Here is a 16249-nt window from a genome sequence, read left to right on the forward strand (position 1 = left end):
TTGTCACCCTTGACAAAGTTAAGCAGGAGCAACAAGGCACACGACCTCTCAGCTGGGCAAGGACGATGAAAGGCAGTTTAGAATGTTCATTGTCCTCCCTATAAACAATCTCCAGCCAATCAGAATTTAGACTGAGAACCTCCATCTTGGCTTGGGGCAATCTCCATAGACTGCAATGAAGGTTAAGGGCAAAATTGGCTGTTTAAAAATATAACCCATAATAACTTCCTAAAACCTTTCTATACTAAATATGTGTCTCCCCTGACCCAATGTAAATGAGTATATGATACTGTATGTAAATATGTGTCTCCCCTGACCCAATGTAAATGAGGATATGATACTGTATGTAAAGAATATGTCACTCCAACCTGACAGTACCTGACAGTACACCGCAGAGACCCGACCCGGACTTGTTTGCAGAGACCCAGTTAGACCTAAACCAGGGCCTCCTCTCTGTTAAGGGATAGAACTCTTTTCAATGATATGCCCCCAGACTGTACTAAACAGACAGCCAAGTGAGGCCGATCACTTAAAAAAGCGGGAGCACGCACCACTATGACCACCAGCTGTAAAGGAATAAACACTGTTTAGTATTTAGGTGACAACAATGACTGATATGACTAAGATACACCTGAACTGTGGTGGCTTGATCTTCCTCTAAGAAATCCCGCCACGGTTATCCTAGAGAAGAGGGATACTGGTTACCCATTGGAAAGATTCCTTACTTCCTTTTTAGGGGCCTCCTGGCTGCCTGGGTTATCTTGTTTTCAGAATCTTGCTTGATTCGTAGGGGTATGTGTATCCCCTCCTAGTATACTTTTCTCTTAGTTTTTGCGTGTGGCTTTGAGCCGTTTTGCTGATTCCAAGGCTCAGGTTTTTAGGGCTCCTGTAACCACTCTCATTATTTATATTCGTCTCCATCTCTAGACCTGTTTGCCCCACGTAGCGATCTAGAGTCTTCATTCCTCTTCACCTTCACGTGGTCTGGTCTACTGGAAGCAACCCACGTACCTGCTCCATAGCAGGTCCTGCTCCAGCGAGGTGGCTGCACTTCTGGTATTTCCATAGATGCAGACAACTGGCGTCATTACGAGGTGCCCGGTCTGGTGAAAATGCTGGGAAAATTGCTGGTAATGCCGGCACCAGCATTTTTACCGGACTGGGGAAACCAGAGTTTGCCGGTGGGGATACTTATCTACCGGCAGGGCATGATCGCCCAGTAAATCAGGCTTCTTCCGGCAAAGAAATACTGGAATCACCGGCACCAGTGCAACCGGGGGCCACTCATTCAGGTTATCCCATCCCATCGAGTCTTATGCGACTCCATGGAATGGGAACTTACTGCTGTCTCCGCTTCCAGTAATATACTGGTAATACTGGATATCAAGCAACAGAGACAATAGGGGCAGTTTCACAGTATCCCGCCGGAATTACCGGCGGGATACCGGGATACTTGTAATGTGCCTCAATGTCTCCGTTATAGGGAGTTCCTTACCAGAATGGGAGTCCGTGTACCATGGAGGGGAGGTTTCACTCCTAGTGAGGTCCTGCTTTTCCAAACCCTTAGGGATGGTTTTGCTTAGTAGACTCACGTGCCTAGCCTCAAAGGAGGTTACTCCCCCAAGAAGAAGTGACAAAACCTACAGATTCATCACAGAGGACATCGAAAACATGGGGGTGGATGGAGTAAACCATGTTTTGGTGATGAAGAGGGCGTCAAGGTTGTTGTACGAGATGAGGTGTTACTCACCACTCCGTAGGAGGTCAAGGATGTGGGTGAATGACCTTGGAGATGATGGGAGTACAGGAATCGATTCCCCCTTCGCTTCCAGCTCCCCTGAGTACAAGACTCAGGCTTCCTCAAAAGAGGGGCTCTTTTCTACAACGTCCCTCTCTGCTGTTTCGATTGGAACAGGCAGAGATGTCAATTGAATAAAAGAGCGGGGAGAACACGCACCGCCAATACCAATGGTGGGCAGGTATTGGAGTCGAGCTTTCCCGGGATGGATCTGAGTTGTGGGCAAGAAGAGGGTTGAGAAATGTCCAGGATTGGAGACAACGGCAGGAGAAAATAACAAACAGGAATATTAGTACAGGGAAATAAGCCCGGGTGGCACGAGGGTCGCACTAGTGTCGGGTTGGTGCAGAATGAAGCGTTAATATGCACTTTGATGGTGAGTCCACAAAGTCTGATATTCCAATTAGTGTCCCAGAATTCAGCAAAAGGAAATTCCCCACAGAGCAGTAAGTAAATGGTATGTTAAAGGCAAAGATGGCGTTGGCAGAGCTCACCCGAGGTACTGCTACAGTGAGTTACCTGAGAACACACACATTCAAGTAGGAGCGGAGTAGTTGAAGTGCTTCGGGTGGCTGGTAGCGGAGAACCTGCGAGAGGCAGCTGGAGCCGGAAGAATAATGTTCTATTGACAGCAAGCCGGAGAGGTGCCGCGAGAGGCAGCAGAAAGCAGGAAGAGCAATCCAATAACGTTCCGTGTCTAGAACCAGGAGAGCACGACAAGGACCAGGGGGAAGAGCGAGCAGGTCAGGAGCAGTCCGGGTCAATGCCGTAGCAGTCAGTAGACATTGCCAGAAAAGGAGGAGGAGTTTCAATCCGGAAGCCAGGCGAGGGTCAGAACCAGGTAATCAGGTCAAGGTCTTGTGAGGAAGATTTCATGAAGGAAAGAACGGGTGTAACCGCAGTAGCTGTAACGCTAATTAGCAGCAACAAAACCTTTGAAAGACAGCGGTTTTAAAGCCGTATGGGGGCATGTCTTGCCGTATGTCTTCTACGTACAAGATGTGTCAGCTGACACCGATTCCGCCGTTGTTTGTGCAGGTTCCATGGCAACCTGTACCTGCTCCACAAAGGAGCTTGCAAATGAGTGGAACGCTGCAGGGGAGCCCGAAGTGTAACAGCATCCTCCCCCAAAGACACAGGCAACCCCCGGGCGGAATGAACATCCCTCAAAATCTCCGGGCAATGTAGGTTAGATAAAGGTTCTCAGGTACGGTCCTCAGGCCCATAACCCTTCCAATCCACAAGGTAGAATACCGCACCCCTAGACATCCTGCAGTCCAGAATGCGTGAAACCTTGCACTCCTCCTCACCATCCACCATGATTGGTGAAGGATGCGTAGGCAAACGGGTACCCTGGATAAAAGGTTTGATCAGGGAGACATGAAAGACCGGGTGAATGTGCCACGAACGTGGCAGCGACAACTTGACCGCCACAGGGTTATTAACTTCAGGTGTGGTATAGGGCCTCACGTATTTAGGCAGAAGAGAACATTTGCCCGCAATCCGTAAGTTACGGGACGACAACCACACCTTCATGCCGCTGTGATAGTTCTTTGCCGGGGAACGATGCACATTCGCATACTTTTTAGCACGGTCTTGAGCTCGGAGCAGATGACAGCGGACGTCCCGATGTATCTTATCCAGATCTCTTACGCAGTCTCTTGCAGCTGGGTTGATAGCTGGCAATACTGGATCGTGTGGGAGTGCCCTAGGATGGCAACCATACAGGGCAAAGAAGGGAGAAACCCCCGTAGATCTATGCAGGGAATTGTTGAATGCGAACTCAGCGTAAGGCAGAGAAGTGAATCAGGACTGTTGGAATTGAAGACATAAACAAAGTAAGAACTGTTCGATAGTAGTGTTGGTTCTTTCAGTCTGCCCATCCGTCTGAGGATGGTATCTGTCCTCGATGCCTAAAGAAGTCCTAAGAGCCCTCCAAAACCGTGAGGTAAATTGGGTTCCACGATCGGAAACAATGATCGATGGCAATCTAAAGAAACGAAACAAGTTCGTCATGAACAGTCTAGCCAATTCTCGAGCCGAGGGCAAGCCAGAACAAGGGATGAACAGTGCATATTTTGTGAAGTAATCCACAATCACCCAAATGGTGTCGTGCCCCCGGACGTTGGGCAACTCCACAATGAAATCCATTGACACCATTTGCCAAGGTTTGTACGGAACAAGCAAAGGCTGTAACAACCCCACCGTCTGGTTGTGGAGGTTTTGCATTGGGTGCATACGGCACAGGTCAATATGTAGTCCTTTACGTCGCGTGGCATGGAAGGCCACCAGGCCCAACGCCGCAGTGCCTCAAGGGTTTTTTGGCATCCTGGGTGTGCTGCAACCAAAGAATTGTGGGACTACTGGAGAGCCAAGGTTCGGGTCTGATCTGATGGAACAAAGACGCGCCCTTGGATGAATGGCAAACCTTGAACCAACTCTAGGTTGTAGTCAATGATTTCTGTTGGATGAGTCGAGACACATTCAAGGATAATCGAACGCAAAGACGGCTGAACCGAACACCCGCAGACAACCTTGTTAGGTAGAAGAGGGAGTGCTTCGGGCCGTTGGGACTGGTCTCCCGCATAGAGGCGGGAGAGAGTGTCAGCCGACACTTGGGCCTTAGCAGGACGGTAGGTGATAACAAACTGGTACTGCGACAAAAATAAATGCCAGCGTGCCTGTCTGGCCGTAAGACATTTCATAGATTTGAAGGCTAACAGATTACGGTGATCCGAGTACACCGTCACAGGGTGTTTAGCCCCCAGGGGGTGATGTTTCCATTCCAAGAAAGCGTCTCGGATGGCTAGGAGTTCGCGTTCCGTAGTGGAAAAGTTCCTTTCGTAAGGCATCAATTTGCGAGAGAAGTAGGCAATGGGTTGAACCTCGCCCGAATGAGGACAAGATTGGGACAACACCGCACCCAGAGCATAGCCGAGGCATCAGCCTCCACAAAGAATGGAAGATCAGGATCGGGAAGTTTGAGGACAGGGGCGGAAGTGAAGGCGGCTTTTAGCTGATCAAAAGCCTTCTGGGCCACAGAGGACCATACATATGGCACCTTGGCACTGGTCAGGGAGGTGAGCGGTGCAGAGATTTCTGAAAAGCCGCTGATAAAACGCCTATAAAAATTTGCGAATCCCAGAAATGATTGTAGAGTTTTGACAGATTTGGGTACTGGCCATTCCACGATTGCACTTATTTTGGTTTGGCTCATACGAACCCCGTTGCTAGTGAGGCCATACTCTAGGAATTCCACCTCTGTAACGTGAAATATGCATTTCTCTGCCTTTACGAACAGTTTGTGATCCCGAAGACGTTGGAGCACTGTTTTGACATGTAGTTCGTGTTCCGTCTGGTTTTGTGAATAGATCAGAATGTTATCCAGGTAGACCACCACGAACCGGTTAAGGATGTCATGGAATATGCCCACGTTAAAATATCCACCTGAGCTGAGATGGATCCCAATGAGCCTTAGCTGGTTCTCTAAGAGACATGATTAAAGAGTTAAGAAAGGAGACAAGGGCTGCTAGGAGGGAGAATCAAGATTTGCAGGCTTGTTTAGAGTTAAATATTAAAGTGTCCAACTTCAGGGCCGAAAGGTACATCACATGTGTCTAGTGAAGACGAGAGTCTCTTTCAAGAGCTTTCAGTGCTAGTTAGAGAAGATTTAGCTGAAGGTGCTGTGTCTCGGGAAGCCAATAAGGGAGATATGAGGTCACAGTTGGATCCGGTCCCTTTGGCACCACCAGAATGCTTTGGAGGGGATACAAAGAAGTGTCAAATATTTTTGACTCAATGTGAACTTAATTTCCTCTGTAGACCAGAGGCTTTTGTTACTGATTCAGCTAAGATAGTCTTTATGCTGTTTTATTTTATGGGTGAGGCAGCGGCTTGGTCGTGTTATTAGTATGTCAAGGAAATTCATTCTTAAAGGATTTGTCAGCGTTTAAGTTAGAATTTAAGAAAATGTTTGATAGTCGTCAGTTGTCCCAAGAAGTGGATGGGGAACTGTTAGAATTCAAACAAGGAACCAATGATTTCGTGAGCTATATTAATCAGTTTAAATCCTTGGTTTTAGAAGTAGTTGGCCTGAGGAGAAACAAGCCTCATTGTTTTATCAAGGTCGTAGAGCCACCATTGTAAATAGACCTACTTCCTGTGAAGCACTGATGGATTTAGTGATGCAGATTGAAGAAGTTTTTACCTGAGTCGACAGAGGAAGAGGTGACGTAGAGAGTTGAGAACTGGGAATTCAGAAGGTACTAGTAAGCCAATCTAGTCTAGCCTTTGTCTAAGGATGAGAAGGAGAGTCGTAGATCGATTAGTTTATACATGTATTGCTGTAGGTCTGGACATTTTGTGGGAAATGGTCCTTGGTGTCCCAAGACCCCTTCACCATCCAGCAGTTCGAGAAGTCAGCAAGTAGCCAACACTATTCAAGCAGCAGTGCTGCACCTTACATTAAATGTATCCTTGTCAGTTAAAGGGCTATTAAAGGGGACTGGCCCGGTGGTAATAGATTCTGGTGCTACAGAGAATTTCATGGATTGGAATGTAGTCAAGTCCATGGATCTACCATATGTTCTTAAGGAAAGGGCAAACAGGTGAGATCGGTGGATGGGTCTCAGTTAACCTCTGGTTTGATTAAACACAAAGCAGTTTTGTTGGAGATGGAAATGCCAGGGGGACATTGGGAGGACATTATTTTTGAATTGATAGATACACCCCAATTAAAAGTTACTTTAGCTATGCACTGGTTGATGTATCATTACCCTTGTATAGATTGGGGTAGGAGGGTAGTTGAATTTACTTTAACATTTTGTACGGAGAATTGTATGAAAGAAATGATAATTCAAGAAAGTTGCTCAAGTAGGCGTGGGAGGTAGTGGCAGGGTTGGTAAATGTGGGTGCAATTGTACATTCTATTATGGCTGCTGTCAGGAAGTTACCGGAATGTTATCAGGAATTTAGTGATGTTTTGAATGAAAAAGAAGCCAATGAACTACCTCCTCATCAAGACTACAATTGTAAGATGAATTTAGAACCAGGGGCTCAAATTCAGTTTAGTCGCATTTATGCACTGACGTAGAAGGAGAATGAGCCTTTGAAGGATTATATTCAGGAGAATTTGGCAAGAGGATTTATCAAACACTCCCAGTCTCCGGGGGCATCTCCACTGTTTTTTGTTCCAAAGAAAGAAGGCACTTTACAAACATGTATTGATTACAGAGCTTTAAATAAGATAGCAATCAAGAACAGATATCCATTACCATTGATTTCAGTGATGTTGGATCAGATTCAAGGAGCGTCACGGTTTACCAAGTTAGATCTACGAGGAGCCTATCACTTGGTGAGAGTACGCCAGCGCGAAGAATGGAAGACAGCCTTTTGAACCAAATTTGGCCTGTTTGAGTATCAAGTGATGCCCTTTGGTCTATGTAACGCCCCAGCAGCATTTCAATTTTGTATTAGTGTCGTGCTGCAGGAGTTTCTGGACACCTTTGTAGTGGTGTACATAGACGATATTTTGATATTCTTCAAAGATTTACAGCAACATGAAGAACATGTTAGGAAGGTTCTACAAAGATTGAGAGAGAACACGTTGTTCACAAAGTTGGAGAAGAGTCAATTCCATACTGAAGAGGTGGAGTTTTTAGGATTTGTTATTTCTCCCCAGTGATTGGAAATGGACATGCAGCCTTTTCAAAAATTGAAGACGAATTTTACTTCTGGGCCAATACTGTTACACCCTGATCCACTACAACTTTTTTTTGTGGAGGCTGATGCACCCAATTTGGCTATCAGAGAAGTACTTTTTCAAAGACACCCAGAGACTGGTCAGTTCCATCCTGTGGCTTACTTGTCCAAAAAATTACTTCCTACCGAGTTGAATTATACAATTACTGATCAGGAACTTCTAGCCATTAAAAAGGCTTTTCAAGCATGCAGGCACTATTTATTGGGAGCCAAATTCACAGTCACTGTTTTAACTGACCATATAAATTTGCTTTTCTTGAAATCGGCCACAACTTTGTCACCTCAACAACTACAATGATCACTGTTCTTCTCTGACTATAATTTTGTTATAACTTTCAAACCTGGGTGCTTGAATGGAAAGGCAGATGCCTCATCTCGACAATTTTCAGGTGGTGAAATAGAGTGTAAAACCCAGCCGGAACCAGTGCTAGCTGAGGACAGATTTATTTTAAGTGCCACTCCGGAAGAGGATTAATTTCTTATGAAGATTTTGAAGGAGATGCCTGAGGATGCCTGAGGAGGAAATTCTGTCCTGGGTAAAAAAAGATCCTGAACGACGGATTGAACACCAAAATATACTTACCTAATAAGGAGCTTTGTGAGGAGATTTTACAAGAATGTCATGAGTCTACATTGGCAGGCAATTTCGGTGGGAAAATATGTGACGGTATACTGAAGAATATGTTAAAACTTGTGAAGTTTGCACCCGATCGAAGTCTGGTGGAGAGAAACCATCTGGTCTGCACAATCGTTTACCTGTTCCTCCAAGTCCGTGGTAAACAATCTCTATGGATTTCATAGTGGATCTTCCAAGAGATCAAGTGTCAGGTCTGAATGTATGTGAGAAGTAAGATAGGTAGTATGTCTGGGTTAGGTAAAAAGATTGATTCATTGTGAGAAGGGAATTCATAATTTGTTGTTGTACTTAACCTCCCTTTTACAGAGTGAGAATTCCCCAAGTCATCACGGAGGAAGTGAAGCTGCTCACTGATTGGTGGAGTGAAGGGGCTCAGGGCAGCACTAACATTCTAAACTGCCTTTCATTGTTCATTCCCTAGTAGTAAGGTCCTGCTTTTGTTAATTTCCTAGTTTTAGGCCCAATTTGAGGTTTTTATGATAAGATTTGGCAGAGAGATCCTTGAAATCTGCTTTCCAGTTGATCAAGGACTACGTGGGACAGGCAATGCTGTTAATCTGGTGGGAGCGCAGCGTTTGTTTCAAGTGGAAAGAGCATTACCTTTCCATCAAGTTTCTTATCTTCATTAGGTATCTAGTGAGTTAGGTATTTAGGTTGCTGCAGAGAGTTTACTTCTTAAAGACATTGCCAAGTGTTAGTTTGCTGGAAATCACCTATACTTACTAAGAAAGACATTCTGTAAAATACATGTTGAATGAATACTGAACCTGACATGTGAGCTGCATGCAAAGAATCCTTGCAAGTAGAAGTCATGCTGGCTTACAGCAGTGTGGAAATGCGTGGTTAAAAAACTGTGAATGAAAGAAGACATTCTTACTTGAATGTTTTATTTTAAAGAAAGAAAGACAGTGCAAGAGCAACAAGGTTAATTGATACTTTAAGAACTCTGCTGCAATACTTTCAAAGGGAAGTGAAAGACACTATGTCCAGGGTTGATTCCAGGTGTTGATCTGTTAATTCATGAGTTGAGATCTGGGTGTTTCTGGCTGTGCTTTCACTTACACGCAAGACAGGAACACAACAGAGTTGGAATGTCATGTAGTCACCTTTTGAGAGGATAAGGTATTTTTCTGCAATTTGGAACTCTGTTGGAATACTTTCAAAGGGAAGTGAAAGATGCTATGTCCAGGGTTGATTCCAGGTATCTGTTTATTCATGAGTTGAGATCTGGGTTTTGCTGGCTGTGCTTTCATTTACCCGCAAGACAGGAACATGATGGAGTTGGAATGTCATGTAGTCACCTTTTGAGAGGATAAGGTGTTTTTCTGCAATTCGGAACTTAACTTCCCTTCAAAAGAATCCAAGTCTAATTGCAGGATACCCTAAGAACTCATCAGAATAACCAAAGTTACTTACAATTGCAAATAACATCCTCCAAGTTGTTAATGGAGGGTTAACAGGTACTGTTCCTATGAAGTAGTTTTGGATAAGAGACTTTGAAGGTTATGCTGTTTTCTGATTAACCTTTTTCCTTCCCTTCTGCAGATTCACAGCCATTCAGAAATTGGAGCCTGTTGTTTTTTATTTTCTCCACTTCCCCTTTCCCTTGGGAGTGTTAGTTTTTCAGCTAGTAATTTACACAGTTGTTGATCAAACAGTCTTGAGGGATCTGTGGGGTTCAGCAGCTCCCACGGACAAGAAAAGTCAGGACCGGACATCAAGGTTGTACTGCATTGTTGGTGGTCGTAGATTTATTGACCAAGGCAGGACATTTCCTTCTATGAAGGGAGAGATTTCAGCATAGAATCTAGCAAATCATTTTTTACAAGAAGTTGTGCAATTGCATGGCTTGCCTACACAGATTGTGTCTGATCATGGACCACAGTTTATCTCTATATTTTGGCAGGCTTTCTACAAGGAGATGTGGAATGAAGTACAGCTCTGCTCTGGTTACCACCCACAAACTAATGGGCAGACGGAGCGGGTGAATCAAGAATTAGAGAAATATTTGAGATGTTTTTTGCAGGAGAAGAAGGGTTGATTAGATTTACTCTCGTTAGCAGAATTCTGTTAGAATAACTCGATTAAGGATTCAACTGATTATTCACCTTTCTTCAGAAATTATGGTTATCATCCCAGATTCTTAAAGCAGGTGGTGCCACTAAAATGTTCTAACCCAGCGGTTGAGGACATGTTGACTTGTATTAGAGATGGATTGGCGGAGGCCACAATAACTCTTAAAAATAATAAACTAAAATACAAGACTTTTGCTGACCGGAAAGATCAAAGTGGTCTACAGGATCGGGTTGGGCAGAGGGTATGACTGTCCACTAAGAACTTACATTTGAAGGGGAGAATGAAATTCAGCCCACGGTTTATAGGTCCATTTTAAATAAGAAAGAATCGCTAACCCAATAGCGGTTAGGTGAAAGTTTGAATATCAAGAGTCATCCAACATTCCATGTGAGTCTGATAAAACCTTGTATGGAGGGAACTCGTCTGGGAAGACCACCTCCAGCTATAGTTACAGAAGATAATGGAAAAGAATTTGAAGTCAAGGTCATTCTAGATTTAAGAGTAGTTATAGGATAGCTCCAATATTTAGTAGCTTGGAAGGGTTATGGACCAGAGGAAAGATCTTGGGAAGACAAGGCAGATGTACATGCATCCCGCTTGGTAAGGACATTTCATAGAAGGTTTCCTACTAAGCCAGGCCCTGGAACAGGGCTTTGTGTGTGGAGGGGGTACTGTCAGGTCTGGAAGGTGCCTGTGGTGGTTCACAGAGTAGGAGGATGTTTTTCATCTAGGAAAGGTGTCTGGAGTTGGAGGGGACTTATTTCTTTTATCTGTTTTATTCACAATGTTAAGTATGGCAGGGTTCCCCAGCTAAGATGATGGAGTACAGGGTTAATCTGATTGATGAAGAGAACAATAGCCTGGAGTGCCTTGCTTGAACTCAGGGTTCTATAACTGTCTTTCATCCCTAGCCATAGTAATTTTCTGTCAGGTTGTGTAATTTATAGCTCCTTAATTTAGGCCCAATCCAGAGCACAGAGTTTCAACCCAAGAAGTAAGAAGACATCTGCAGCTGAGCGGTTCAGTATTTAAGAAGGCCGCAGGTGGGACCGTAACAGTTTGAGAGTAAACATGAATTTAAAGGGTGAGCTTGAACAGTACATGATCCATACAGCTGTGCCAAATGGAAATGAACTTCGTATGATTTGTTAAGGGGAAATCTTGTGGAAATCAACAGAACTGTGTTTTTCCATTTGAAAAAACTGTACATTATGTATTGTTGAACATTCTGTGCAAGCCAAGTTGTTATGAGTAAGTGCATTGTTAAACGAGTCACTCTGAGTAAGTTTGTTGCATGTGTGAATAGTTTCTGAGAGCTACGGAGCATGTGAACTGCTGATTTATTGTGCGCGGGTAAATGCAGGCACGCGTTGGCAGGAAGCAGATGATTGTGGGGCACGGCGGATCTCCAAGATGAAAGAGAACCAGTGTTGTTCAGTTTGAGGGGCGCTAGTGAAAAGTGGTGTGCGCTGTAAATACAGACATGCATCAACAATAGGGAATTAGAGAGGCACAACGGTTTTCTCTGAAGTAAGAGGACCAGCGTTGCGCATGTAACAAAGTGCAAGTATAAATCTGTGTGCGCGGTACCTGGAGAAATGCTACGGAGTCTGAGCAGGGATCACCAAGGTTTCCCAGCCCACCTGTTCGTCGGTTGCTGAGGCGCGTGCTCGTCTATTTCACTCTGGCTTCCGAAGCGATTCAACGAAATAGAGAACAGCGTTTTCCACAAAGAGTGTACAAAGTTAAAGATATTTACTTTTTTTTGCAACTCAGTAATCCTCAAATCAGACTGTGATAAACTATGAAACCATTGCTCACTATCAAGTGGTTCTTTGCAAGCAAGTCTGGCAGGAAGCACACAGAAATGGCAGGACTTTTCAGCAATTAAAAGGAAGACAATTACCATAGAAAAAGAGTCAGGGATTCAGAGATTTAGTCTTCATTGAAAGGTTAGTGAGAGAACTATAGACTGCATTCCACTTTTTATATTGGGTACAAAGCATCAGTCATCCAAAGAATACAGCAAACCTTGCATAAAACATGCCTCTAGGCTAATAGCAGAGGCAGAACAGGTAATAAGGTAACTCATTTAAGACATTATAGTAGTTCATATGGTTAACATTAAGTAAATGTAACCTGGTGTATTTGTTCCACTACAGATACCAGAGCTAGGCCAGGAGGTCGGGAGGAGTCTGCTGTGTCTGAATTTGTTATTTTATCCACTACCCCTTTCCCTTCCCTGGGGTTCTCGATTCAGATGTGAATATAGGGTTGAGCAGGGAACTCCTGGTGAGGGCCTGTGGGATCAGCATCAGTCCAGTCCAAGTCATGACACACAGTAGCCTCCTCAATGCAGTCTACCTGGAGCTGGCCTAGTGCCTTTAATAAGCTACCTGGAAGGCGCGAAAACTGGCGGTGGGCTGGGAAACTGTGAAGCAAAGCCTGGTCATGTTACTAGCAACCTCCTCAATGTAGTCTGTCAAGAGTCCTTAAGAAGCTACCTGGAAGGTCGTAAAAACTGGTGGTGGGCGAAGCAAATGAGTGGCAGGGCCTGGTCACGTGAACAGCAGCCTCCTCAATGCAGTCTGTCTTAATTATATGGACAGTGCTGTGTTGCTTTCTAGCTAGGTTTTTGCTAAATAAAAACTAAACGTAAATAGAAATGCTTTCTGCTATTTGTAAAATAAAGAAAAAATGTTATGCATAATAGCAATCCTTTGTGCCATGTTATAGGAGTTGTGCCTCACATAAAGGAAACTCAAGAGTGCTAACTATATCTGTGCCTACAATATTAAATGCAAGCCTGTAACTTGGGATTTATTGGCTAGTGATATTTGTTTGGACAATGTTTAACTCAAATGTAGACATTTCACTCTGGTGAAATACTTTTATTGTTTCCTTCCCAAATTAAAAAAATGTGGATGATACTGGTGTTTTACCAATTGAAAATTACATTTTGCTTGTTAACTTGCTATTTTCTATCTTTAATCCTTTCATTATGTAAGTTATGCTAAAGGAATAAAATTTATGAAGAAACATAGGAATAAAAATGCACAAGAGTGATTGTGTCTGTTTTATAAAGTGTGTTTTTACATCTTGGAGGTTCACTTAGTAAGAAAGCATCTTTTCAGCCTTGCTTCTGGCCAGAACCTTTATCCAGCTTTTCAATATTTGTCTGAATAGTAAGTATGTTATTTAGTAGGCCCCTACATATAACCTTTCTGTAAATTAAGATTTAGAAACTGTTTTGATGACATTTGTATCGGTCATGACACACTCTAATCACAATTATTTTATGCAATACTTTGTTCTCTACTTCAGCCCAGTGTTGAAATACCACCAACCAATTGCACGAGCCTTGTAATCGAAGGATCTGAAATTAAGAGACCTAGAACACAACCCATGCTCATACCTTCAATGAAGATGTCTGGACGTCTATCAAGCCCAGTGCAGCCAAGAGCAAAACAATTCTTAACTTCCTATGAAGATCAACCGACATACATAAGTTCCAGTCTAAACATCAAGCAAACTATTCCTGTGAAAAAAGAACGACTACTTCCCTACAGTGTTTCTGCACCTGCAAAATGTGCCCAAAAGAAGAGCTCAAAACCAAAGCATACACCCCTGGAATCCATAGACAAAAGCGATCATTCTGGATTTCCTGCCTTTAAACCTCATCAAGTTCTGAGCATTCCGAAGGTGAAACATAAGACCACAGTTTCTGCCCGCTTGGTTAAGACCGAAACAGACCATCCTCCATTGACTGCTAATGCAATTGACTGGACAGTGCTTCAGCCTTCAAAAGTGTCAAGTAAGTGCTAAATTACAAATCTATTGCAATATAAATAATTAACACAAAACAACAATTCCTTTACTCGAGTAACATTACTAACAACTGTGATCATGTCAATGGGTTAGCCCAGTACAATTCTAATCTTTGATATTTAGTAGTGATGAAAGACAATTTAACACATTGGGCCTCATTACACGGTATGCGGTAACAATGGCGCTATTAGCGCCATGGTTGCCGCCGGTATTTTACCGTGTCCTCCTTGGTGGATGGCGGAATTACCACCCTACTCCAAGGTGAGCAGGGGTGGTAATTCCCCATTCACCAAGGCACTTCCCCATTCCCATTTTTGCCCCCATAGGGCTCAATGGGAATGGGGAAGGAGCTAATTACGGTACCGCAAATTGCGGTACCGTAATTAGCACCAAGGTCCCTTTGCGGGCCGTTGAGGTCGGGTCCCGCAAAGGGACCTCGTAGTAAGGCGGTAAGGGTTTACCGGTACCGGTTCCCTTACCGGTAAACCATTACCGCATTCCGTGTAATGAGGCCCATTGAGAGCTTGAGCCACAAATTGGAAGAATCTTAGCCAGTTCAACTTCTTTATCTTGCCACTAGGTTGCATTATCGTCACTGGAAAAATACCTGCTGTTTGGTATATCATGTTATTTGTGAGTACTCTTGCGTCCTGTCCCCTTTCCTCCATACTCTTGGAAAAGCACAAAGTTGCTGCATTGTGTAAGGAAGGCATGCAATCAAGAATAGACAGACACAAGTGATCACAGTTCAAGGGTGTTTATTAAACTGTATAGGTAGGGTGGGAAAATGCCTAGTTTAAACCTAAATCTAAGAGGGGAGCAAGCTACAACCATCAAATCAAAAATAATGCAGTCCTAGTGGCGTCTTGTCAAATAAAAAGGCGTATACTAAGAAAAACCTATTGCCAATCCTCACGCTAAATACAAAAGATTGTGGGATAGGGCTCACAAGAAATGAAGATGTGTTTACAAATAATAAGTCAGGATGCGGTAGTCGCGGTCTCTCTTCCCCACGTTTTGAGCACAGGACAAGGCGGGACTCTGGAGCACAGCACAAGCTCAAGCTTTCCCAGCACGAGACAACAGTTCCATTTTCAGCTTTCAGGATCTTCGATGGCCAAGTCATTTGCTCTGAAAAAGGTCTCTTGACTTCGAGGGCCTGATGCATTAAAAAAAAAAAAAAGTTCCTTTCTGCTTGTACGTTTGGTGATGCTTTTTTTTTTTCCCGGCGAGGCGGGAACGACGATCTTGATTGGTCCGTTCCGACAGGTTCTTGCAGAACGCACAGTCCTTCTCCACGTGCGTCTTGTCCTCATTAAGGCAGTAGAGACTTCTCGAATGCTCGTCCTCCTTGAAAACATTTTGCAATCCGCATCCTGGGCAGCTCCTGAACAGCTTGGATCCGGGCGTTGAGCTTCCCTTGTCCTGGGCCATGTCCGTTGAGGTAGGCCACAGATCTTCTGGAATCCTCCAAGAAGCGTAACTCGACGAAAACTTCACCCTTGAGGGGCGTAAAAGAATTCCGAAACGGGTCCCCGTTATCGGAAGTAGAAACGGTGGAGCTTGAGGCTCGATTAACCGAAAAAAAGAGAAAAATCTCCTGAAAAAGCGCGAAAACGCAGTAAAAGCTCGAGAGCTAAACACGAGAACTCCCAACACTTGAACGTGCAGTAAAAATCTGAGGATGGCTGCCAGGGGAGGGGCTTGGATAGAGGGCAGTCATTGGCTGGGGGCAGTATGACCCAGAGATCAGTGATTGGTTACTACTAAGAAAGAGAGATCAGAAACTAAACTGATACTGATTTTTTTTCTTTACCGAGGATTCCCGGCCTGACGACGGGGAATATTCATGAGCATGTGAATCCATGCCAGACCCCATGCTGGAGAAATGTTACTGTCTTTTTAAACAGTTCAAGGTGGACAACCCTCTGCCGGGTTCACTCTTGTCAACGCACTGCTTTTTGCAACATTAGACTTTGCCCCTTTCCATCGGCATCCATTTTTCGGGTTCACTGTTGCCCATCTCACAGTTCCTTTTACTTTCTTACGAAGTGGGATTCACTTCCCTTATTCACCATCATCTGCCGGTCAAAGACCTTCGACTATACAGAGGATTTTACTAGACATCCATATGACCACTTTGACCCTCT

At 44.1% G+C, this 16249-nt stretch overlaps 1 protein-coding gene across 3 annotated transcripts in view; it reads left to right on the forward strand.

Moving 5' to 3' along the window:
- Positions 1-16249, forward strand: part of TTLL8 (tubulin tyrosine ligase like 8) — a 732112-nt gene that overhangs the window by 512368 nt on the left and 203495 nt on the right. For all 3 annotated transcript variants that reach the window (XM_069627869.1, XM_069627868.1, XM_069627870.1), the window contains one exon: positions 13596-14085. In XM_069627869.1, the coding sequence (XP_069483970.1) occupies positions 13596-14085 (490 nt within the window). The remainder of the gene's footprint in view (positions 1-13595; positions 14086-16249) is intronic.

This window comes from Ambystoma mexicanum, chromosome 12 (assembly GCF_040938575.1).
Source record: "Ambystoma mexicanum isolate Mex_15411 chromosome 12, UKY_AmexF1_1, whole genome shotgun sequence".
In the NCBI taxonomy this organism is placed as follows: domain Eukaryota; kingdom Metazoa; phylum Chordata; class Amphibia; order Caudata; family Ambystomatidae; genus Ambystoma; species Ambystoma mexicanum.